The 27,138-nt window shown below is 39.0% G+C and overlaps 1 protein-coding gene across 4 annotated transcripts in view; it reads left to right on the forward strand.

Moving 5' to 3' along the window:
* Positions 1-27,138, forward strand: part of SLC26A7 (solute carrier family 26 member 7) — a 157,429-nt gene that overhangs the window by 56,920 nt on the left and 73,371 nt on the right. For all 4 annotated transcript variants that reach the window (XM_030553435.1, XM_030553434.1, XM_030553436.1 and 1 more), the window contains 2 exons: positions 10,102-10,266; positions 25,238-25,390. In XM_030553435.1, the coding sequence (XP_030409295.1) occupies positions 10,102-10,266; positions 25,238-25,390 (318 nt within the window). The remainder of the gene's footprint in view (positions 1-10,101; positions 10,267-25,237; positions 25,391-27,138) is intronic.

Below are 27,138 nucleotides of genomic sequence, written 5' to 3' on the forward strand. Positions count from 1 at the left end.
CCTCTGTGGGACCTGAATCTTGTGCTGTTGTGGCTCACGGGTTCTCCCATAGAGGCTTTGGCTTCCTGTTCCCTCCTTCTTGTCTCCTGGAAGATTGCTTTTTTGGTCGCAATAACATCTGCTGTAGAGTCTCAGATTAGGGTACTTACCTCAGAGCCACACTATACAGTGTTTTACAAGGATAAGGTCCAGCTGTGGCCGCATCCAGCTTTCCTACCCAAGGTTGTTTCATAGATTCATATGAGCCAGGACATATTCTTACCTGTCTTCTTTCTAAAGTCTCATAAGATGGAGGAGGAGTGCAGGTTGCACTCTCTGGATGTCAGAAGGGCACTCGCCTTCTACATTGAGTGGACCAAGCCGTTTCATAATTGAACAGTTCTTTGCAGTGGCCGACAGGATAAAATGTTGTCCAGTGTCTGCTCAGAGAATTACGTCTTGGACCACTGCCTGTATCAGTTGCTGCTACAATCAGGCAAAGGTGCTTCCTCCGGCGATTGTGACCGCCCATTCAGCCTTTTCAGCAGCTTTTCCACCTCAAGTACCGATCCAGGATATCTGCAGGGCCGCCACCTGGTTGTCCATGTGTTTGTCTCATTATGCACTTAACCGAGGCAGGCCAGAGACGATGCTGGCTTTGGCAGAGCAGTGTTGCAAGCTGCACGACCGTGAACTCGGAGCCCACCTCCACGGATACTGCTTGTGAGTCACCTAGAATGGAATCAACGTGAGCAAGGACTTGAAGAAGAAAAAACGGTTCCCTACCTTTCATAACTGTTGTTCTTCAAGATATGTTGCTCATGTCCATTCCATTACCTGCCCTCCTGCCCCTCTGTCAGAATTGCCAGCAAGATGGAAATGAGAGTAGCATCTGCATATCTAGAAGCATGTGTTATAAAATGAGCAGGGTAAAACTGAGCACGCAGTTTCCAACAGAAAACTCAGAAAGAGTTGAAAACAAACAAAATCAATTAAGGGCCCGATTTACAGCCTATTGAAGTCAATAAAAGTACAGTGGAACCTCAAGAGTTACGAACACCTCGGGAATGGAGGTTGTTCATAACTCTGAAATGTTTGTAACTCTGAACAATACATTATGTGGTCTTTCTTTCAAAAGTTTACAACTGAACATTGGCTTAATATAGCTTTGAATCTTTACTATGCAGAAGAAAAATGCTGCTTTCCCTTTATTTTTTTAGTAGTTTTACTTTTAACCCAGTACTGTATTTCCTTTTTTGGAGTGGGAAGGGCGCCCCTGCTGCTGCCTGATTGCATACTTCCAGTTCCAAATGGGATGGGGGGCGCGTAATTGACTGGTCAGTTTGTAACTCTGCTTTTTGTAACTCTGAGGTTCTACTGTACTCTCATTGACTCGAGTGGGCTTTGGATCAAGCCCTAAAATCCAGCCCTTACCTGCCCACTCAGCTACAGGAAGCCTCAAATGACTTTTGAAGTAGTAAGAGACTCCACTTCAAAAGTTATTTTTCCTCCCTTGGTATCCTGTTGTTAATTGATTTATCTCATTAGACTGACTTCACACTTGGTAAAGCAACCCCCATCCTTTCATGTATTTATACCTGCTCCTGTATTCTTCACTTCATGCTTCCATGAAAGTGGGTTCTAGCCCATGAAAGCTTATGGCCTAATAAATTTGTTAGTCTCTAAGGTGCCTCAAGGACTCCTTGTTATTTTTGCTGATACAGACTAACAGGGCTACTACTGAAAAATGAGTCTGAATACTCCAAAAGTATCCATGTAACCTGTGGGCTGGTTGGTAGTAGAAACTCCTAATATCATGGAGAGAAGGGCTAAAGAGCCTTCTACAAAGACCTGTCTTGTTACTTTTGTAAACCCATCTGGGGATGGTTCCTAAAGCCTATAGAAAAAATTGAGAATGAAATGTGAAGTGCTCAGCAGCCAGGCACTAGCTGAAATTGACAAAAGAGAGCTCTAAGGTTCAGCTGTTGTTACCTCTCCACCTCCTTTTCCTGCAGAAACAAAATGTAGATCAAGCTTCCTGGTGAGCTCTTAAATGTTCCTGAGGGTTTTCCATTGCTTTTAATTTGAAGAGAAATAGTATATAATATACAGTAATTAAAAACAGTAGGAGAAAAATCTCTAAATGCTGTTTCAAGATCATTCACTCATCATTAAGGCAACATCAGTTAGTAAAAGAGAGACCTTTAGGTGCTTGTTGAATTTAATAGTCATAAATATAGGAAAGAAACTCATCACAATGGTTGCAACCTCCAGGCCATGAGTCAAGCCAAAAAAAAAAAAGATCAGGAGAGAATTTTTACGCAAGTCTTTTCTAACGATGTGAGAAACAGAAAATAGGAACTTTATAGTTTGAGGAAAAAAATTCATGAGATTAAGGCCTGATCAAAAGCCATTGAATACAATGGAAAAAAATGGAATTTACTGCTAATCCAAAATCCATAGACCTTAATGAACAAGGTTTATGAAAGTGAAATGGACAAAGGATGAAATTATTATAGTTATAGGGACACAATAATGGCTTTTAGTGTGGTCAGAACAGAAAAGCCAGTGGGGGAACCCTGTGTTGCTGAGGTAATAAGATTAGAAATGAAGTGTGAACTCAGTAGTTCAAGGCTAAAAGATTAGAAGACAGGTTCAGTGCAAAGGATCAAGGAAAAAGAGGTGAAGGTGTCTCCTTACAAGTTATGGAAGCAAAAGAAGAATGAAACAGATCACTACAAGAATCTTTTTGATGTTTAGTAGAAGTACGTTTGTAGCAGCAAAGATTGATGAAATTTAGCCTTTTTTTCTCTGCGTTCTGATTGTAAATGTTGACATACTTGTACAATATTTTTTTATTTTGATCATTTCTCACAGGAAAGCTAATACAAAAGATTTAAGACTATTGGTTGGTTTGGGAATGGTTTCTTTTAGCTTACTTGTTGTTCATTATTGTGAACTCGTGATTGGTCATGCAAAAACAGATTTCTGAACAATCCAAAATTAGTTTCATAATTAAGCTTAATTAATTTCTCAAGTAAGCAAAGTCTGGGATTGAGGTCCACCATATGACCAATCATACATACACAATTACATTACTATGAATATTAATAAACAAAACCAAAAATGGACAAACTGAAATTCATAATTTAATTTTCTGAGTGGTTTGTGGATAATTAGAGAGAACTATTTGCCAATCAGAGTAAAGAACAAATCCCTTTGAGACTAGAAGAACCTATGGTCCATGTGATCTTAATTATTCTAGTGTAAACAACTTCAATTGAGTTAGTCTGGTGTAGTGAGACTTGACCCGCCTCCCCATTCCATTCTTCTACATGAGCTCTAGTAAATGTTTTAGGTATGTAGTTTAAAAACTTGAATATAATTAGTTATCAGCAGGCATTATCAGACAGAAAACAATGACTCTATTTATCACGGGAACAAAACTACACAGCCTTATGTAATCATCACTATTTATCTAAAGGATAAGTAAGGCATGTGTTATCAGGTTAATATCTTTATGCATTAGTTTGCATAATTGTGGGAAAAATAGAATCTGTAGTGTAACATATATATATATATATTTATATGTTTATATACCATATTTATATAATGTACACTAATGCCCTATAAACTGAGTTGTTTATAAGACATAGCATAAATTCAGTAACAATATGTTTAATACACCTGTCCTTTTCTAATAGCTTCAGATGCTGTATTTTAAACAGTTCCATGAGAACAACAAGGCTTACAGGTTACAGGCTCAGTCAAACAGAAATGTGTCTCTCTGGCTGTTGGCCCTCAGAACTCCCATGATCTCTGCAGCCTCCTATTCTGTGTTAACAGTTGCAGAATGCTAAATTAGACATTCACTGTATATGCTGCTTCCTTTCCAGAAGTGTTCTCTGTGATTTTGACCTAGCTTGATTGGCACATGTGGCAGATGATCTCTAGGGAGAGTCACCGAATATACTTTGTTGGTCTCTTGAGGTTCTAACATAGCAGCATCCTCCAATGACTGGAAGAGTGCTGTCCAAGGACTTTTAAAGTTCATTCTCCCATACTCGTATCCATTACTATGCAGCAGAGTTACAATAGCCCCAGAACTAGTGACTCACACCTGCTCTGTGCCTATGGATGGAGAGTTTGAGAGGTATGGCAACCAGCTGGCTGGCTGAAAAGGCTGATTGGCTATACAAGAGTAGTTGGATTGTCAAAGTGATTAACCAGGGTACCTGCCATAAGGGTGTGTGTGATATTTTGGGAGTGGCCAAGAGTACAGTTTTGGTAGGGGTTGGGTTGATGTACACAGAAAGTTTTTGCAGCTTGGAGTCACCTCTCTCTTCACTCAGCTAAGCAGTCACTCACTCTGCTGTCCCTTTCGTCAGAATAAACTTGTGAAGGTTAGCTGGGAGAAAGCAGCATTTACCCCTCTGCCTCCTCTTTATCATTTCTCCCATTTCCAACTACTGTACTGTATTTTCTACTCTTTATCTGCAGGTTCAGCACCTCTTTAAATCTCCTGTCAGAATCCTAATTAATTATTTGCTCTTCTTCTTTTGTCTCTATGCTCTACTCTGCTCCTTCTGGGCATTATCTTCTTTATATTCTTTGTGCTTTTTTGTTTCATTTTCTTTCTTTCACTTTCTCCTCTGCTCATTCCTCCTTTCTCTGGAGTCTCATTTTGTTCTAGCTCATGCCAGTCACAGTAATGTTAAACTGGCAGACCCAAAGCAGGTTCTGTTTTATCTCCATCCGGATTGCTCAGAAGACATGAAGGACTCTGGAAAAATTTATCTCACAAGGAAACTGGAACACTGCTGCTTTTGTGTCATTTTTTTAAGTAGTCACTTTTTTCTCCAGAATTTACATTTTGGTTTACAGGAAAACCATACACACCGTTAACATCAAAATCTGTAAAAATGTTGTTCTTGTTACAGTTGCAAGTAAAACCTAATATAAATATATGTTTAAAAAAAAGAGAAAAATACTTTTCTCTCGTTTGAGGTTATTTTGTGCATTTGACATCATTTTATGTATTATTAGTTGCACTGTTTTAGCTGTTCATTCAGGTAATTAATCCTGCTGTTTTGCATTGGTCTTTCTTATATTGACAGAGAAGGAACAGAATTGAGAAATATGGGGAAGTGTGACTGCAAATACACAAAAATCAGCAAAGGAATGCCAGGCTGGGTGTAGTATCTGAAACTATTTAAAACTTATTTTAGGGAATTGACTACATTTCAGGTTAACAGTGTTCTTTTACTTTTTTATTTTTGTTTATTACTTTGGAAATATAGCTTTTGTAATATAAGCTGATGGAATTTTGTTCTGTTAGCTCAGCCTTTCCCCAAGCTGCCTCCAACCAACTAGTAGCAGCAGCCGCCAAGATGTGGACAGTATGTCCATTCACCACAATGAGGTGTTAACTTGAGAGTCTATCTGGGCCTATATAAATATTGATATTATTAGGCAGTTTTCTCAGAAACACGAACACCCAACTAAAATCTAGGAACTTTTTCAGAACATTCTCCTTATGTCTTTCTTCCTTAGATGGATCTTTGTTCATTGTTCATGTAAGTAGTTTCTGTTTCACATGCTGATGCTGGAAGGACATCAGGGATTTCCCCTACCCATTTATCCTTGGAATGTTCCTTTTTGTTTCGCAATCTTTCCTATTTTGTAGTAGTTTCATGGAGGATGTGTGGGTACATGGTTCTTGTTTAACTGCAGTACAAATATATGTATAGTGATAAGGTCTTGCATCTTACTTAAGGAAAGTCAGCAGTTAATTTTTGCAATGGGAGACCAAATCCAGATTTGTTTATAGGTCTTCTGCGTACTATTGAATTATTTGAATGGCTGCATAAATATTAAAGTGGCCATATTAATAGTTTTGCAGTGTTTCACATATAGCCTCATTTAAATGTACCCTGAACAATATGTTTTCAAAATGACCTATTTCATAGTGCTTGTGATAGAAAGTCTTTGGTCTTGTCTCTGTAGGTAGAAAGCTCTTTGGGTCAGGGACTGTCCTTTTGTTCTGTGTCTGTACAGCATCTAACACGATGGGGTCCTGAAGCATGACTAGGGCTCCTAAGTACCATGATAATACAAATAATAATAAATTAATAATAACAGTCTGAAAAATTCTGAAGGTTTTAGGTGAAAATCTCAGTGAACTTCAGGTGGCGGTGGTACTACAGTTTCCCCAGCATCAGCAAAATAGTTGGATCTAAGAAGATGAATAACCTTATCAAGCACAAAGTATGTAGAGCATGTGTCAGTCTTCTACAAACATGACAAAATTTCCCATAATTCACCTCTCACCTACCAAATAGCAAATTTTTCAGTAATGTTTATGTACTTCTCTCTCCATAGTTGTCCATGTGACCTTGTTGCCAAGAGTATACTGTTGTATAAATGTCATCCTGATTCACTGGAGACTAAACTACACTGCATTGTTAGAAAGATTTGTTGTACTTAGAACATAAGATGATTTAAAAAACAAACAAAAGAAAACTTCACTATTGGACAGAGATAATCTTTCTTACTGAACCATGGTACTGTGAACATTGTTTTGAGAATTCTGATAGACATCAATGTAAACAGCCAACCAACGTTTTATGAAAAGGAATTACTAATTTTGGGCTTGAGAGGCCAAACTTGTCCTTTCCTATTGCAGTCTTTAATTTTTGTGAAAGATGGGAATGTAGCTTTTTTTTGTTTTAAAGTGTTGGTTTTCCAAGTGCTGTTTTATTTCTTATGCATGCATAGACAGTAGCACTCTTCTATTTCCTGTGTTCTTTGCAGGATATATATTTGTCAGTAATTGTTTCATTTCTGCAAAACTATATATGATGACATGTTTCCAGCTCATGGTATCTTTGGCACAGGCTTCTGTTGTACAGTGCTTAATATAAACAGGGCCCTAATCTCTGTTTGGGGTCTTTGATTGCTACTGTAATATAAATAATAAATAACAATTAATAACTGACTATATTCTCCAGCAGAATTACATTGTGATTGGTTGCCAGTGCCATATCCCTCAGCCTCCCCGATAGTGTTCAGTAAGGGTAGGTTCCCAAGGGACTGCTTGACCTTTGAATTTCACTGAGATGGTGCTGGCTTTTTAGGTATTTATTCTTTACTGGGGAAGTTTTCACAGCAAAAGTTTATCAGTTTAAGGGCTGTTTCATAGGGATTGATTTTACTCATTCTCTATGCTTCTGGTACCTGTTTAGAGACTGCAACCCTCTTCCTAGTGGATGTGGAGTAATGACCTTTGATATGCCCAATGACCCCATCCTGAAGGCTCTTGAATAAGCTCTTTGGATCAGGAACCATCTTTGTATGCTGTGTCTCTGCAGCTCGTAGTACAATCAGGTCTTAGTCTCCGACTAGGGCTTCTAGGCACTATAGTAATACAAATTAATAATAATAATACTCACCATAAGTTTATCAGCAATTTCTTTAGTGGATCCAGTGCTCTCACTTCTTATGGCACTGAGCAATTTGCCAGCTATTTAAGGGCAGTATAGAGGAAATAATTTCATATGAGGTTCCTTACTCTCAGATGGAGTAGGAAGAGTGCTCACCAAAACTTTAGAGAGGCAAGGTGGTTGAGGTAATATCTTTCATTGGACCAACTTCTGTTGGTGAGAGTAGGGTGACCAGACAGCAAATGTGAAAAATCGGGACAGGGAGTGTGGGGTAATAGAAGACCCCAAAATTGGGACAGTCCCAATAAAATCGGGACACCTGGTCACCCTAGGTGAGAGAGACAAGCTTTTGAGCTTAGACAGAGCTCTTCTTCTGAAGAAGAGCTCTGTCTAAGCTCAAAAGCTTGTCTCTCACCAACAAAAGTTGGTCTAATAAAAGATATTACCTCATCCACCTTATCTCTCTAATATCCTGGGACCAGCACAGCTACAACAACACTGCATACACTAGAGATTTGTCAGGAAAACTAAAAGCCAGCCACTCTGAGAGTTTCAATACAGATGCACTGGTACAATGACTACTCATTGTGTATGCAGGTGAAATGTATAGTGAAAAATTAAATGATTCTTGTGTGCAAAGAGCAATAATATATACAAGTAATTGCTTTAGATTAGTCACTACTAAGGAGCCTGTAAGGAACTCCAGAAGGATGAAATTCAACATGGATAAACACAAACTAATCCTCACAGAAATTATCAATTTAACCTACTCATACATAATAGACTTGAGAGTTTTCAGGGAAAGGATCAAGATGTCATTGTATACTCTTCAGCTAGGACGTCTGCTGTATCTGCAGGAATGGGGAGACATGCAAATAAGGGGTTAGAGTGTATTTACAGAGGGACAGAGTGTACTAAAGAAAATATTAAAGTGTCAATGTATTACACTGGTATAACTTACTTTGAATACTGCACTCAGCTTTGGGCAGTCCCACACACAAATTCCATACAGTAGTAGAAACAGTCCAAAGAAAGGCAGTGAAAGTTATGAGAGGCATGGTGGGGTTTCTATACTATGATAATTTTAAAAGATGCACTTAATTAGATGAAAAAGGAAAAGTGATAAAGGCATCATAACAAATTGTAGAGAGATGGTCAGCTGGTCATCTCTTTTTTTTTTAACCTGTGTAGTAATTCAAAAACACATGGACATACACAATGTAAAAGGGAAAAAAAATTAAGAGATAAACGCGGATGCTTTTTTTACCCAATGTACAATGTGTGGCACCTGCTGTTTGTAGCGGGATATAATTAAGGCAAAGAGTTCAGTATGATTCAGAAAATGGTTAGGTATTACATGATTAATAATAGTATCCATAGTTACACTCACTGCTAGAAGAAAATTACTAGGGCTATCAAACTGATCACATTATAGTATTACAGGATTCTATACAGTTGGAGGTGATGGTGGTTTATTCCTCTGAAGCATCTGGTGTGACAGCAACTGATGTGAACAGTATACTCGATAAGCTAGGTCACTGTTCTGTCTCAATATGTCAATTCCTGTGTTTCTATACAAGTTTCTAAAAAATGTGAAGTCATCTTTATATTCAAAAAATGCTGGGCCAAATTCTGCTCCTAATTATACTGGTGGAATCCAATTTACGTTTGTTAGCAGAGGATTACACTAGTGTAACTGGAAGTAGCATTTGTCCCACTGTCGTTTACTTTCTCAATTTAAAATGTCCTGTCTCATTCTGCTTTAAGTTGATGCAACTGATTTCCAAATACATTGTTTAAATATAGAAAAGTAGATTTTAAATATCTTTATCACATTCTAATTTTATTGCAACTTTCAACCAGTAACTTGTTGATTTTCTTCTGACAGTTATAGCATATGTATTTTGGTACTCCCTGTGGATATCAAAGGGGAGCAAATAGGTGTATAGACATCCAAGTCTCTCTGTAAGGAGAAAACATATATGGATGCTCCAATGTCTTAGAACCAGTTCCCAGCTACATTTTCTTTGTGCCACTCAGTGCAAAGGGGATGGAGCCATGAGAAGCTGGAGATTCTCCTGACAAAAGAGGAGTCCCCAGGTAATATTAAGATGGTGTAGCTGGGGATAGGTTAGCTGGCATAATTTATTGTAGCCCTCAGCCCATTCAAGCCTAGTATCAGAAGAGTGGAACGGTGATTTAGAGCCAACTTTCTCTGGGCCCAGATATCTGGCTCTTAGTCATTTGTGATTTCAGATACTTTAATCAAATATTGAATGTGAAGTCTCTGACTTTATGCTGCCCTGATGAGTAGATGATTTTTACATTGTTCACTGTGTTCATATATTTGAACAGGGGAGAATAACAAGTAGAGCCAATATTTAGAGAAGTCATTGTGTGAACATACTTTGACTGACCCAGCTGTTGTAACTAATCTCATTTTAGAGCTTGGTAAACTAGTTATGTTAGTGAGATAGTATAAAATAAACTTACAAAAAGATTGAATGTGTTTCATTTTAAGTTATATTCATGTTTCACAGCATGCATCTGAAACTGTTCCTTTTGATTTGCTAACACAGCCATTTATCTCCTGGTTTATTAAAAGGGTATCTCTCATTGCATTAACACTAGGAAACCTGCATTTTAATGTAATCACTGATATATATCTTTGGTTTCTTAGGTAGCAATGTTTGTGCTGCACTTGGGCAGCGCCACGTTCTTGTTGACGGAACCGGTGATAAGCGCAATGACAACAGGAGCAGCTACGCATGTTGTGACTTCACAAGTCAAGTATCTGCTGGGAATGAAAATGCCCTATATATCTGGGCCGCTGGGATTCTTTTATGTGAGTTCATGAGCAGAGATATCACACTGGTTTGCTAACATTCTGTTTAACATCTATAGTTTTTGGAAAGGGAGACGTGGAGGTAAGGACATGATTGTGTGAACCCTCATGTTAGCTGTCCCATTCAAATTAGTAGGATTTGTTAATATGGGTTATTTGAGTGAGTAAGAACTAGTGGGTTTAGGCCCCAGACTGATCCTTTGTGTTTTCTGGTTTAAAAATAAGTGGTCAAGTTTTGTAGATTTGTCAATAGTTCTAATTATTAGATTTAAAAATTAGCAATATTTCATAATTTTTCATTCAACTGAGGCTAAACAATACCCAGTTTATAAGGTGATTCAGGGAGTGTTAACCTTCATTGAATATCCTGTCTGAGGAAATACCACAGCATTTCAGCTTTCATTCTAGACATGTTTCATGTCACATTTTCTGGAATATTAGTGAGGTGAAAGAAATATAATACATGATTTGTGGCTGTCCTGTGCAACAGTTACCTTGTATATGCTACAGCTATTTTATGATATGGCACATTCTTCTCACAAACACAGGTCAGGTTTATCACTTTATTTTAATCTCCGTATCGTGCATGCAGCATGCCTTATAAAGCTGCAGCTCTTTAGGAATTTAAACTCTGAAGGTAAACATGATTGCACGGAGCCTTCCATGGCAAACTTACATGACCTTACATGAGAAACACAATTCTGAGAACACATTCTCCAGGATAATCCACGGTAGAAAAAAACTTTCCTTGTAGGCATTTGACCTTGCTTTTCCGGTACAGTATAAATAATAGTGTTGCTGCTTGTTAGGGTGATAGTTTGCATCCACTCAGCTGATGGGCAACTAAAGAATGAGTGTCTGTTTACTATCTGAAGCATGGGCCCTTGTCCTTAGAACTGGAACTGGGCAAATAGCAGAAATTTTTATTTGTTGGCAAAGCCACAAAATTTAAACAAAATTTGAAAAAATGTTTGTTTCAGATGGACTTGAAATCAATATTTGTTACATTTTTAGTGAATAGAAAAGTTGAGGAAAAAAATTCATTTTGAATCAAATGAAGTGTTTTCTTCAACCTGAAACAAAACATTGTATTCAATTTTGAATAGTTTGTAACATTTAATTAAAAAAAAAATAAAAGAAAATTTCCATACTAAAAGTTGTTTTGAATTGAAAAATCAAAATGTTTCATTTAGAAAATGTTGAAATCAAGCATTTCTATATTTTCTGATTTTGAGGGTGATAATTGAAACAATTTGAAGTAATTGACATTAATTCAAGAAGCATTTCAGTGTCTCTGAATCTGCATTTCTTGCTGAAAAAATTTTGGAAAAAAATTCTTACCCATTTCTACTTAGAACAGATGCAGTTTTTCTAGCCCCTAAAGAAGAGTTGGTTATTTGATTAACACTAACCATATTTCTTTGTGTCACTGTTGTTCCTCAATCACTATTTGATTCAGTGTCCATATTTGAGTCAGGCAAGGGGAGGATTTAAAATGAGTTCTCTGTGAAAATTTCCAGGCAACGGGGAGATTGGTCTAATGAACTCCCTGATTAGGAGATTTTGCTTTTTAGAAAGGTTCTTTTGGTCATACTTTTATATTAAGAGTACATTTATAAATAGTTGATAAAGGGCTAATAAATTATTAATGTTTGTTATTACGCATGTAACAAACATGAATAATCCGAGTTCCAGATGGTTGTATGCATATATATGCAAGGTATCAAAAGCAACCTATTGGACTATAACAAATGATTTACCATTTATTAATCCTTTATAAATGTATCTTTGATATAAAGTATGACTCTTCTGGAGCTGCTATGCCAGTTATGCGGAGAGCGTACCTACATAAAGGAATATTGTCATCTGATGGCGATAACTAACATTAAGTACAGCAGCCAAGAGACAATTAGATCATACAATATAAGACATAATAGATGACGTGAAGGCCAAGACACTAACAGGATTTTAAAGAGAATTATATAAATTAATGGAGGATAGATCTACCAATGGCTATTAGTGAGGATGGGCAGGGATGGTGTCCCTAGTCTCTGTTTGCCAGAAGCTGAGAATGGCTGACAGGAGATGGATCACTTGATGATTACCTGTTCTGTTCATTCCCACTTGAAGCATTGGCCACTGTTGAAAGACAAGATACTGGGCTAGATGGACCTTTGGTTTGACCCAGTATGGCCGTTATGTTCTTAGAGAACAGCAGTAATACAAGGAAATAATTCTATCTTAGGATGCTGGTGATATCATAAATGAGGTCATTAAAAACCTTTGAGGAAATTTTCTTCCTTATCCCTTGTATTTTTGTTTGTCTCTGACATATGCTCGCTGTCTTTGCCACACTTCTTTACTTCTGCTGATATCAAACTGATATCTCCTTTGTTCAGTTTGCCCCCTCCCTAAAAAAAAATAATGTTTTCTTGTATAGAAGTTTTTGTAAAAAGTTTCTTTTAAATGATAATGGAATCATAGAAGATTTAGAGTTCGAAGAGACCTCAGGAGGTCATTTAGTCCAACCCCCTGCTAAAAGCAGGACCAACACCAGCTAAATCTTCCCAGTCAGGGCATTGTCAAGCCACACTTAAAAACCTCTAAGGATGGAGATTCCACCACCTCCCTAGGTAACCCATTCCAGTGTTTTACCACCCTCCTAGTGAAATAGTTTTTCCTGATATTCAACCTAGACCTCTCCACTTCAACTTGAGACTATTGCTCCTTGTTCTGTCATCTGCCACCACTGAGAACAGTCGAGCTCCATCCTCTTTGGAAAGCCCCCTTCAGGTAGTTGAAAGCTGATGTCCAATCTCCCCTTATGCTTCTATTCTGCAGACTAAATAAGCCCACTTCCCTCAGCATCTCCTCATAAATCATGTGCCCTGGCCCCCTAATCATTTTTGTTGCCCTCTGCTGGACTCTCTCCAGTTTGTCCACACCCTTTCTGTAGTGGGGGCCCCAAAACTGGATGCAATATTCCAGATGTGGCCATGCCAGTACTGAATAGAGGGGAATAATCACTTCCCTCAATCTGCTGGCAGTACTCCTACTAACGCAGTCAGCCTTCTTGGCAACAAGGACACAGTGTTGACTCATGTCCACTGTAATCCCCATGCCCATTCCTGCAGAACTGCCACTTATCCAGTCAGTCTCCAGCCTCTAGCAGTGCATGGGATTCTTCTGTCCAATCCTTGCTGATCGTCATCAGATTTCTTTTGGCCCAATCCTCCAATTTGTCTAGGTCACTCTGGACCTTATTCCTACCTTCCAGCTTATCTACCTCTACCAGCATAGTGTCATCTGCAAAGTTGCTGAGGGTGCAATCTATCCCATCATTCAGATAATTAATCATAGAATATCAGGGCTGGAATAGACTGCAGGAGGTAATCTAATGTAACCCCCTGCTCAAAGCAGGACCAATCCCCAGACAGATTTTTACCCTCATTCCCTAAATGGCCCCCTCAAAGATTGAACTCGCAACCCTGGGTTTAGCAGGCCAATGTTCAAACTACTGAGCTATACCTCCCCCCCTTCATCTTTCCCCAGAATCAACCCCTGGGGCACTCCGCTTGATACCGGCTGCCAACTAGACATCAAGCTGTTGATCACTACCCATTGAGCCTGATGATCTAGCCAGCTTTCTATCCACTATATAGTCCATTCATTCAATCCATACTTCTTTAACTTGCTAGCAAGGATGCTGTGGGAGATCATATCAAAAGCTTTGCTAAAGTCAAGGTATATCACATACACCGCTTTCCCCATATCCACAGAGCCAGTTATCTCATCACAGAAGGCAATCAGGTTGGTCAGGCATAACTTGCCCTTAGTGAATCCATGTTGACTGTTCCTGATCACCTTCCTCTCCTCCAAGTGCTTAAAAATGTATTCCTTGAAGATCTGCTCCATTATTTTTCCAGGGACTGAGGTGAAGCCAACTGGTCTGTAGTTCCCTGGATTCTCCTTCTTCCCTTTTTTAAAGATGGGCACTATATGTGCCTTTTTTCAATAATCTGGGACCTCTCCTGATCGCCACGAGTTTTCAAAGATAATGGCCTATGGGTCTGCAATCACATCAGCCAACTCTCTCAGGACCCTCAGATGCAGTGCACCCAGCCCCGGGGACTTGTGCATGTGCAGCTTTTTTTTAATAGTCCTTAACCTGTTCTTTCACTACTGAGGGCTGCTCACCTCCTCCCCATATTGTGCTGCCCAGTGCAAAAGTTTGGGAGCTGATCTTGTTTGTGAAAATCGAGGCAAAAAAAGCATTGAGTACTTCAGCTTTTTCTACATCATCTGTCACTAGGTTGCCTCCTCCATTCAGTAAGGGTCCCACACTTTCCCTGACCACCACTTTGTTGCCAACATATCTGTAAAAACCTTTATTACCCTTCACATGCCTTCGAGCTGCAACTCCAATTGTGCTTTAGACTTCCTGATTACACCCCTGCATGCTCAAGCAGTATTTTTATACTCCTCCCTAGTCATCTGTCCAAGTTTCCACTTCTTGTAAGTTCCGTTTTGTGTTTAAGCTCACCAAAAATTTCTCTGCTAAGCCATACTAGTTGCCTGCCATATTTGCTATTCTTTCTGCACATTGGGATGGTTTGATCCTGCACCCTCAATAAGGCTTCTTTAAAATACAGCCAGCTCTCCTGGACTCCTTTCTCCCTCATATTAGTTTCCCAGGGGATCCTGCCCAACAGTTCCCTGAGGTAGTCAAAGTCTGCTTTTCTGAAGTCCAGGGTCTATATTCTGCTGCTCTCCTTTTCTTTCTTTTGTCAGGATCCTGAACTCAACCATCTCATGGTCACTGCTGCCCCGGTTGCCGCCCACTTCTACTTCCCCTATCAATTTTTCCCTGTTTGTGAGCAGCAGGTCAAGAGGAGAGTTCCTCCAGCACTTGCACCAGGAACTTGTCTCCCACAATCTCAAAAAACTTCCTGGATTGTCTGTGCACTGTTGTATTGCTCTCTCAGCAGATGTCATGGTGATTGAAATCCCCCATGAGAACCAGGGACTGTGATCTGGAAACTTCTGTTACTTGTCCGAAGAAAGCCTTGTCTATCTCATCCTCCTGGTCTGGTGGTCTACAGCAGACGCCCACCATGACATCACCCTTGTTGCTCTTGCATCTAAACTTAATTCAAAAACTCTCAACAGGCTTTTCTCCAGTTTCATACCGGAGCTCTGAGCAATCATACTGCTCTTCTACATACAGTGCAACTCCTCTACCTTTTGTCCCCTGCCTGTCCTTCCTGAACAATTTATACCATCCACAACAGTGCTCCTGTCATGTGAGCTACCCCACCAAGTATCTGTTATTCCAATCACATCATAGTTCCTTGACTGTGCCAGGACTTCCAATTCTTCCTGCTTGTTTCTGGCTTCTTTCATTCGGCACCTAAGATAACTAGCTGATTGCCCTACTTTCTCAGTATGAATCAGGAGGCCTCCCCTCTTGCACCACTGTGAAACAAAGAAATGTCTATTTATTAGAAGGCATGGTTTTGCTTTAATGGCACTATAAAAACTAGAAAAACTCCTTAATACATATGGATTGGTTTGAGAAGGCACCAGTATCGCCGTAAGAAGCACCATGTGATAAAATTGCCAACACTAGTTGCCATGATATTAGTTTTATATGAGAACTGTACTAAATAATTATGTGCAATTGTGCACGTGACCAGAGAGTAAAAGGCGAGTTTGGCAGCTACTCTTTTTGAACATTTTCTTTTATTTTCTCTGAAACTCACATAATCTGAATACTGCTGCATAGCCTCTTTTTTTCTTCATTCCACTCAAATCTCCCTCCCACCTACTTTAGCATGTTTTCTGACTCAGATACCCCTCCGGGCTGCAAAGCAGGAACCAAGAATGTTAATGAAGTGGGATAGGAAAGTCAAAAGGAAAACAAGGCAATGAAACATTTTCTTTTAATGAGAATGATCTCATAATTAAATATGTACAAATGAGATTTATATGTGGAGAACAATTCTACTTTGAAGACCAGGGGCCTGTGGGATTTCTGAGTAAAGACCATACTTTTGTGATTTATTAAATCTTATTTTCTTGTACAGTAACTTGTCACTTAAAGTTGTCCCGGTTAATGTTGTTTCATTGTTACATTGCTGATCAATTAGGGAACATACTCATTTAAAGATGTGCAATGCTCCCTTCTAACGTCGTTTGGCAGCCACCTGCTTTGTCCACTGCTTGCAGGAAGAGCAGCTCATTGCAGCTAGCTGGTGGGGGCTTGGAACCAGGATGGACCAGCAGCCCCCCTATCAGCACCCCCTATCAGCTCCCTGCTCCCCTTAGTTCCCTGTGCAACAGTTGCCCAGCAGGTTAGCAATTGCAGCTGTCCCTCTCCCCACTGCCATATGCTGCTCTTGCCCTCTGCCTTGGACCTGCTCCCCGAGCCTCCTGCTTGCTGTGCCCGGTGTGGGGGGCAGGGGAGTAAGAGCGGGGACTAATGTAGGGTGTCCCCCTCTCCCCTGCTCCTGCACTCCACTTACCCCATCTTCCATAGAGCAGGGGGGACACAGGACAGGGCTCAGGACAGAGGGAGCTTGATGGCAGCAGCTGCAGCCTCAGCAAGCTGATCTAATTAACAAGGCAGTGTAATTAAAGGGGAAATGCACACACGGTGTGTCTCTGTCTGGTGTATGTCTCTGTCTGCGATGCTGTCTCCCCTCTCTCCATTCCTGCTATCTTGTAGAGTGTGAGAGTTAACCCTTGAGGGCTCAGCCAATTGCTAGTTCATCATTTAGCAGTAAGGCATTCTCTGGGAAATATCCCACCCTCTGACTCCTCCACCCCAGCCAAGCTTCACAGTCATCATCACTGTGTACCAATATTAAATTGTTTGTTTAAAACTTATACTGTGTATGTGTGTGTATATGTATATGTGTGTGTGTATATGTATATATAGTCTTTTGTCGGGTGAAAAAAAATTCCCTGGACCCTAACCCCCTCATTTACATTAATTCTTTTGGGGAAATTGGATTTGCTTAACATCGTTTCGCTTAAAGTCACATTTTTCAGGAACATAACTACAATGTTAAATGGGGAGTTACTATATACACTCTCACTTTGGCCTTCTAACTTTTAATATGTTCCTTAACTAAATTGTTCAGATTTTAGGCTTAAATCATCTACAGCAGCTGCCAGTAGATTTATTCTCAATGTGGGTTGCATTTGCTGACCAAACAATGGAAAGAAACACTTAAAATTTAATGGGGTCTTTTTGCCAGTTAAGTTGTATTGATTAGAGAACAGACTCTTTTGACTAATTTGTTGTTTTTAATCTCTTATTTTATTTGTTTTAACATCTGCACCCATTTTTGGAGCTAATCTTCATGGTTTTAATTTAACCGTTAAAAAAGGCAGAAGAACTCACTAATGTTTCAGCGTACACAATCTTTCTATACTATGCACAGTTAGAGTTGCTGACTTTCTCCTCACACAAAACCAAATGCTCTTGCCCTGCCCCTCCCTCTGAGGCCCCACTCCCACTCACTCCATCCCCTCTCCCTCTGTCGCTTGCTCTGCCCACCCTCACTCACTCGCTCATTTTCACTGGGTTGGGGCATGGGAGGGGGTGAGGACACTGGCTGGGGGTGTGGGCTCTGGGGTGGGGTTGGGGATGAGGGACTTGGGGTACAGGAGGGGGCTCTGGGCTGTGGGGGTAGAGCCAAGGGGTTTGGAGTATGGGAGGGGGCTCCGGGCTGAGGCAGGGTATCGGGGTGTGGGAGGTGGTATGGGCTCTGGGCTTGGGGTGTGGGTTTCAGGGTGGGGCCAGAAATGACGGGTTCAGGATGTGGGAGGGGGCTCTGGGCTAGGGCATAGGGTTGGAGTACAGGCGGTGGTGGTAGTGGTGAAGCTCCGGCTTGGGATGCGGGCTCTGGTGTGGGGCTGGGGATGAGGGATTTGGGGTGCAGGAGTGGGTTCAGGGCTGGGGCTGGGGCAGAGGGTTGGGGCATGGGGAGGTGTGAGGGGTGCAGGCTCTGGAATGGGGCTGAGTGGTTTGGGGTGCAGGAGAGTGCTCCAGGCTGGGATTTAGGGTTGCGGAGTGGAGGAGGAGATCAGGGTTGCGGGAGGAGGTTGGGGCACAGTAGGGGGTTGGGGTGCAGGCTCAGGATGGCGGTTACCTCAGACAGCTAGAGGAAGCAGTGGCATGTCCCCTCTCTGGCTCCTATGTGGAGGCATGGCCAGGATGTTCTACACACTGCCCCATCTGCAGGCGCCACCACTGCAGCTCCCATTGGCTGTGGTTCCCTGTGGAACAGGTGCTTGGGGCGGGGGCGGCACGCAGAGTACCGTGGCTAATCCTACACCTAGGAGGCAGAAGGGGGACATGCTGCTGCTTCTGGGAGCCACGCGGAGCCATGGCATGCCGGGAGTCTGCCTTACCTTCTGTGATGCTGAACAGACTTTTAACGGCCCAGTCAACAGTCACCAGGGTCCCTTTTCAACCAGGCGTTCTGGCTGAAAACTGGACACCTGGCAATCCTATTTACAGTTGCCTTATATACAGTGTGCATGTAGTTAAGGTCACCTAAAAGTGTTATTACTCTGTAAGGCCAGTGCATAATTTTTAAAGAAATTCAGTGGCACTCTAGGTAATTCTCCCTGCAGGCCAGTAATTTTTCAACAGAGTAGTAACACCTTAGGTGATTTTCACTCTGTATGTTTACTTGTGTGTGAAGGTCGCCTGAAGTTTTACTTACTGCTCTGCTGGGAAATTACTGGACTTCAATGGGAATTACCTTGACTTTCACTATATTCCTGCAAAAATATGCATGGTTCCTTATAGGACATTAAGATTTTGGGTACAATCTTGACTAAATATACACTGTGTATGTAGTAAAATTATGCAGAAAGTTACATCAACCTAATTTTAACTTTCCGGGATCCTCAGATTTATTTTTGGGAGGGGGGACGAACTTGTAAATTCCAAAATACTTTTTTTTTAAATTTGGAAAGGGGTAAGACTACTGAAATAATTAATATAATCCACAATATTACTATGACTCTTTCTAGTAAAAAAGAGTCTGACATGCAAAAAAGAAGATAGGAAACAACTAGTTATGACAATTTACATAAATATCTGATTACTCTTATAGTTCATACATTCTGTTAGTGATAATATTGTAATAACATCCATAAGAACAGAAGAATGGCTGTACTGGGTCAAACCAAAGGTCCATCTAGCCCAGTATCCTATCTAATGACAGTGGCCAATGCCAGGTGCCTCAGAGGGAGTGAACCTAACAGGTAACGATCAAGTGATCTCTATCCTGCCATCCATCTCCACCCTCTGACAAACAGGCTAGAGACACTATTCCTTACCCATTGTGGCTAATAGCCATTAATGGACTTAACCTCTATGAATTTATCCAGTTCTCTTTGAAACGCTGTTATAGTCCTAGTCTTCACAACCTCCTCAAGTAAGGAGTTCCACAAGTTGGCTGTGCGCTGTGTGAAGAAGAACTTCCTTTTATTTGTTTTAAACCTGCTGCGTATTAATCTCATTTGGTAACTCCTAGTTCTTGTATTATGGGAATAAGTAAATAAGTTTTCCTTATCTACTTTCTCCACATCACTCAAGATTTTATATACCTCTATCATATCCCCCCTTAGTCTCCTCTCTTCCAAGCTGAAAAGTCCTAACCTCTTTAATCTCTCCTCATATGGGACCCTCTCCAAACCCCTAATCATTTTAGTTGCCCTTCTCTGAACCCTTTCTAGTGCCAGTATATCTTTTTTGAGATGGGGCAACCACGTTTGAACGCAGTATTCAAGATGTGGGTGTACCATTGATTTATATAAGGACAATAATATATTCTCTGTCTTATTCTCTGTCCCTTTTTTAATGATTCCTAACTTCCTGTTTGCTTTTTTGACCGCCTCTGCACACTGCGTGGACATCTTCAGAGAACTATCCACGATGACTCCAAGATCTTTTTCCTGATTTGTTGTAGCTAAATTAGCCCCCATCACATTGTATGTATATTTGGGGTTATTTTTTCCAATGTGCATTACTTTATATTTCATTTGCCATCCAGAACTGATACACTGAGTACATATTTATGAGCTCTCTCAGTATATACATCAGCAGTATATGTTTTTATATTTAAATATGTAATTCATGATGTGTCTGTTGAAAATGTTTATACATATGTTTTGTGGGTCAGACATCGGTGTTATCACAGACCTGTAATATAAAAATGGTCAGTGTTAGCTCTATAAAACATTTTGAGCTTACTGGTTGAATGTATAGTGTAATATGTGGTTAAATGCTTTAATACTAAGAGGTATATTATATATTTTGCAAAGGGCATGCACATAGTTTCATAAAAAATAAACGGTTGATTCTGCTATTCTGATGTCATTCCAATGAAATGAATAGGCTCAGGCTTTCCAAGGCATGGCTTCATATGTGTGCACTTATTGATGGAAGCACTTTAATATGACCCATCTCTGCCACCTTTGTTTCATCTGTAGTACAGATTAAACCTACAAAAAGGTTCGGACCTTTTTGAACAGTGATTGTCAATAATATTAAACTGAGCAGTAGCTTTGTAATGTGGGTAATGAAGTATATTTTCATTTACTATCTGATCTAAGGCCCGGATCCTGCAAACACTTATTCACCTGCTTAACTTTTAAGTGTGTGAAAAGTACAGTTGCAATCAATAGGTCTAGAGTTGAAAAAACTAATGTACTATGCTACCTTGACCTTGGTAAGTAAATAAATTTCTGGATAAATCTACACTAGCTTGCATTTTAAGTTCTTGGAAGGGCAATGTTTCCACTCTAAGCATGGCTGTGGATTTCATTAACACTTATCTTTTAACATTTCGTTATTTATAAAGCTTAATTGGAAGTTTTCAAATATCCAAGTTAAGATCTTAAGCTAAAAAGTAAAGAGCAGCACAGGCGAGTTGTTTGAAAAGTTGCAGTTAGTAGGGTAATTTTTTAAAAAGGCAGGTTGAACTCGTATTTCCTGGGAACTAAATCACTCAGGAAGCACAGCATTCTGTGGCCATCACAACCATGAAGCAGGACCATTTTTAGTTGGTTGAATTTGCGATTAAGGGTAGATTCTATTGTGTACATGGTGGTGTGGGGTGGTATGGCATAAAAGTGTCATCAGTCTGTTTGGTTTGATCACATTACTAATTAATGGCAAAGTCAAAGTAAGTAATCCAGTTTATCCCAATTGCAGAGTTGGCACGTTTTCTTTTATACGTACTGTAAATTGTCTGGTACATTTTTCAGTGATGTAAAATAATAATTAATAACAATAATTTTCTGTATATGTCACATTTTTTACAGAAAATTTTAGTTTTAAAAATATAATTAATGTAATTCCTTCCATCTCAAAAGCCAGGATCTTTCTCACAATGATTCCCACTGTACATGCTGTTGGGGGGCTTATTCCTTCACTCTCTTACTTTCCTGGTCCTTCTCGCATGAACAGAGAGCAACAATACCCAAAGTCCAAAGGCGCAAACAATTCGATGTTTATTGGGGTGAACTTCCGGCAAGCATGAGTCCAGTTTCCTTTTTTAGTGCCCCCCTTCCCAGCTCTGACACCACAGAGCCTTGCCTGTGTCCCTATTTCTGTTCCCATCCCCCTGTTCCCATTTCCCTCTTTAGCAAAACATGATCCCAATTCCCCCATCCCCAGTCCCTGTTCCCATTTCCCCCCTACACTTCCTGATTGACTGCAGACTATATAGTAAAACTTGAATTTTGCTTAGCTATACCTTAGCCAATCATTTTACTGAAATTTAACTAACCAATCCTAACATATTGTAACACTGTTATTAACCAATTATATCCCACCACCTTAATTGGTTTACACCCAGCAAAATTAATTATACAGCAGACAGAAACAATTACAGAACCAGACAGAGACCATGCAAACAAACATACAAAACAATGTAGAAGTGAGGATTTCACAACTACACCTATACAGACATAAGAGTTTTCTAGCTGTGTGTATTGATGAGTGAGTTCTTACCAGACAGGATGCTATCAAACTAAGTTTCCTTTTACATCTTCTAGGCTCTTCCCTTTCTCTGGAGGTGATAGATTGGATCACCTTCCTAAGAGCCCCAGATTGCCTTATTTCAATATGACTAAACAGGACTTCAGACTGTCACAGTAAGAGAGGGCCATTACACAGACAGACAGTGATTTTTGATTTTTTCTTTTATATCTCTATAACTAGCTAAGTGATAAGAATACACCTAAATTCTTGAAGTATAGGCCTTTGCAGACAGGCCTGAATATCTATATCCTAACACATGCCTCAAAATTACCTACAAATTTAAAATTTAAAATTACGTATAATAACTTTTCTATACATAATGTCACTATTTGAATGTCTTGAGATGTTGGACCTACTGGGGCCAGAAGCAAAGCTTTTATTCCATGGAATATTGCAAATTCTTCATTTGCAAAGGTATTAAGCTCCATTTTTTGTCCTGTGAGCCTTACCCTGTTGGATGTAATTGAAAGGGGGAGGTGTTAGAATTCCAGATTTAAAAGGGAAAGGGGAAACATTAGTTTGGGAAGTTAGAGATTTTTTTTTTAAATGGCTTTTGTTTGAAACTGCTCATGGGGCTGGGAAGGTAGAGGTAGCTAGAGATAGATAAAGTGATGTGGTTGAAGGTACATAATAAATTCAGTTTATTACATAGCTCTATAGTTGATCCCATAGATCTTGTCCAGACTAAGATGTAAAGATATGGTGTGAGATTCAGTTAGCTAGCTCAATCTAATAACACCTTCTAGTTGACTCTAGAACCTCCAGCCAAGAGACAACAATGGTACTTACTGTTTCCTAAGGTACATTTGCTTTGTTTTGATTAGAGCTTTATAAGATGTTAATTAAATAAAGCTATCTAACACTATTTAACATTGTCTTTAAATCCTAGTCTAGACAGAGTCTTTACCATGCATGTGGGGAACGTGTGTGTGTGTATGTGTGCATGCATGTGTATACAACACTGTGTAATGTATGTATATGTATGTATTTAAGCATGTAGATGAATATATAAAGAGATTAAAGTTTTATGATTCTTAGAAATACTATGGACACAGATTATTATTGTCATAGAATTTAGTAAAAATTTCCTACAGAAATGTTTGTTACAGAAACTGATCTATAACTACTATGGACTTCTGAGAGCCTTGGCTATAACTTCAGTTGAAATATTTTAAAGATTAAGTGACAGACACAGTAGCCTCTATATTCTTCATAGAAGGAACACTAAAGAGAATGTCCAAGTGTAAGAATATTCCATGTTCTGATTTGTACATTAGATTGTGACTCTCCTGCGTAGTTATAAACCTTCTATTTGATGGAGATCCTTGATTAAACACTACAGTGATTCCCTCAAGTTCATGCAAATGAAATTTTTATCTGCTTTTAAAAATGTCTAGTATAGAGGAAAGACATAAAAATTATCTTTGGACAGTGTAGATAGACATTTCTGATTTGCCTAAATTAAATACATCCAGGATCTCTCAGTTCATCTAGTAAAGACTTAAATTCATTGTTGCTACACACGGATCATCAAATGCTGACACTTCAGCAGAAACTGGTCATTTGAAATAAGCTTGCAGCTCTTTGATTTCTGAGAATGGGAATCAGTCTAACTCTTCTCTTTCCTTACCGACTTTGTTTTAGATATAGATATGTATTTTCATAGTTTCTGAGCCAAGGATGACTTTGTAGACACTTTGACACGGCTTTCCAATTTTTTTCTTTTGTCCTAATTGATCCCAGCTTCTTGTGGGGCACAGAGACAAAGTCCCATGCTGTCTGTAATGTACGTTTTTGGGCATTGATGATATATTAATAGTCAAGTCTCAAGCCATTCAGTATAACATCCTCCTTGATGCATTACACAAGGATACCATGTGGTTAGAGATTGTGGGTTTTTTTACTCATCTTCATCTATTACTTATTACTCTTATAAAATAATGTTATTTACAAAGATTAGACAGTGAGTGAATAAGATGACTTTAAAATTTGAGAGTTTTTTCCAGGCTCTGAGAAACATTCTCACTGAAATATGCTTGTTGTTATTCTGGCCTGGGTTCCAGTATTTTTTCTCCTTGTGAGCTATCAACGGGTTTCTTTTCTTTCCCATTGTAATGTTTTTCTTGTGATTGTTTTCCATAATCGAAAACTGAAATTTTTCTAAAATCTAACAAAAATTGGAGCTTTTAAACTTGCCCATTTAAAAAAAAATCATAGTCTTATCCAAGAATGACAGAATCGTAGAAATTAGAATAGAAAAGTCCTCTATGGTGGTGTAGTCAACCCCCCTGCCAGGGTAGAATTGTTCCTTGAGATAAATTTTGTAGTGTTTTGTCCAGTCCAGTTTTAAATGTCTTTGTTTAATTCCAATATGCTTCATTCTCATGAAGCATATTACATACATATATGTACTGACAAGATTGAAATATTTAATTCATGATCCTGGAGTAAAATATGAAGGTTGTACTCAGTTTTTACACAGTATTCTCTGACTGAATTCAATAGGAGTTTTGAATGAATAAGGATTGAATAAAATCTCATTAAGGACATCAAGATTTGCTCTATTGTACTTCCAGGATAATTTTGTTTTATTACATGTGTTTCTGTTAGTGGAAATGTATAGTACTGTTTGTATTAAAAAGTTATTGTAAAGGTATTCACATCTTTCAGAATTGTTCCAAGCAGAAGTCCTTTCGTAATAACAGATCCATGATTTTTTTCCATCCAAAATGTTGAGTGAATACCAGTATGCCAGATTGCCTAACTCCTATAGCATTGATTCAGCTTTTAAAGAGTTCTGCACATCTGAAGATATTAGGTTGCATCCTAGTATGTGGCATTTTGTCATGTATACAATTCTGTTGTCATCTCTGTCTTGTTTTTTGTTTTTTATCACTGTAGATTTATGCCTACATATTTGAAAACATCAAATCAGTTCAATTAGAAGCTTTACTTCTGTCCTTGGTAAGCCTGGTGGTGCTCGTTCTTGTTAAAGAACTGAATGAAAAATTTAAAAGAAAAATTAAAGTAGTTCTTCCCATCGATTTCATTCTGGTAAGTATGAAATCAAGTATCAGACTTCTTGCCTTTCAAAGCTTGCAGTTGTTTAACTAAACTGCTAAAGCTTATTATGTTGTCAATTGCTACCCAGGGCCACACCTGCAACTTATTAAATGTAGAGCTAATTTGCATGGCTGTATGTTAATGTATGAAGAGGAAACAGTTTGGATAAATAATTAAAAAAAGAAGTGACATATGTTTTCAATTTATAAAACATTTTCCATATGTTTACTGTTTCTTACGTAAATACAAGAACATGAGGCCTAAGATGTTAATATGAGCAATTTTAAGTATAAAAATAAAAATGTAATTGGATTGTTTTTGATCTGAAGCTGTGAGAGACTAATGCTGGTTAGCTTTAGTCAGACATTGTTTTTTACATTTATTTATGACAAAATCAGTACCTAAACTGTCATTTTCTATTATTTCCAGTTTTCTTTTCATGTGGTGTAGGTTAAATAGAAATTAGCTACAGTGCTGTAAGTGCTCTACATTCAAACAATCAAGTGGTAATTCAGACATTTCCCTGCACCCAGAGCTGGGATTCTGTTTTCCCCAGAACCTCTTACAGAAAGCAAACAGATTTTGAGAGAAAAATTCTGGAGTCCATTTGCTCTTCACAGTGTATCAATCTTACATTTTTGCTTTCTTTGGACTCTCTTATACAAAAGGATACATTTTCTAAGGAAGCAAAATGCTGAAGCACAATCAACTAACATTGCATAGTTCATTATAACAAACTATTTTGGGCATTTTTTCATAAAGAACTGTGGCCAATTTGGAATCACATTGAATTAATTACTAACTATTCTGTATGCTGCTGAATTGACTGGATTTTTTGCAGGCTATCTCTGGTATGTCAATGGGAGAGAACTCTCCCATCAACATAATTATTCTACCTCAACGAGAGGTGGAAGCTATGTTGGTGGGAAAGTGTCTTCCATTGACATAGTATCATGTAGACACCACTTTAAATCGATGTAATATATGTTGCTCAGGGGGTGGCTTTTTCACACCTCTGAGTGATGTAAGTTACATCGACTTAAGCAGTAGTGTAGACAAGCCCTTAGATACAAAGTTCCTATTAATACACCCCAGAACCATGTTAGTCTTTTAAACAACTGTATCATACTGGTGACGTGTATTCAGTTTGTGGTCCACTATAACTCCGAACTTCTTTTTAGCAGTACTACTGCCTAGCCATTTATTCCCTATTTTTATTTGTGTATTTGTACTTTATTTTGCCTTTGTCTTTATTGAATTTCGTTTTGATGATTTTAGAACTATTCTCCAAATTATCAAGGTCAATTTTTGAATTCTGATCCTTTCCTTCAAAGTACTAGCAACCCCTCCTAGCTTGGTGCCATGTTCAGATTTTATAAACATGCTCTTCAGTCCATTATTCAAGTCATTAATGAAAATATTGAATAGTACTGACCCAGTACTGAACCCTGAGGAACTCCACTAGATACGTTCTGCTAGCTTGACAATGAATCATTGTTATCTACTCTTTGTATATGATTTTTTAACAAGTTGTGCACCCGCTTCAAAGTAGTTTCATCTACACCAATGGTCCTCAACCGGGGCACGTACCTTTGGGGGTACACAGAGGTCTTCCGGGGCTACATCAGCTCATCTAGATATTAGCTTAGTTTTACAACTGGCTACATAAAAGCACTAGCGAAGTCAGTACAATCTAAAATTTCATACAGACAATGACTTGTGTATACTGCTTTATATAC

The sequence above is a fragment of the Gopherus evgoodei genome, chromosome 2 (assembly GCF_007399415.2).
Source record: "Gopherus evgoodei ecotype Sinaloan lineage chromosome 2, rGopEvg1_v1.p, whole genome shotgun sequence".
Classification (NCBI taxonomy): domain Eukaryota; kingdom Metazoa; phylum Chordata; order Testudines; family Testudinidae; genus Gopherus; species Gopherus evgoodei.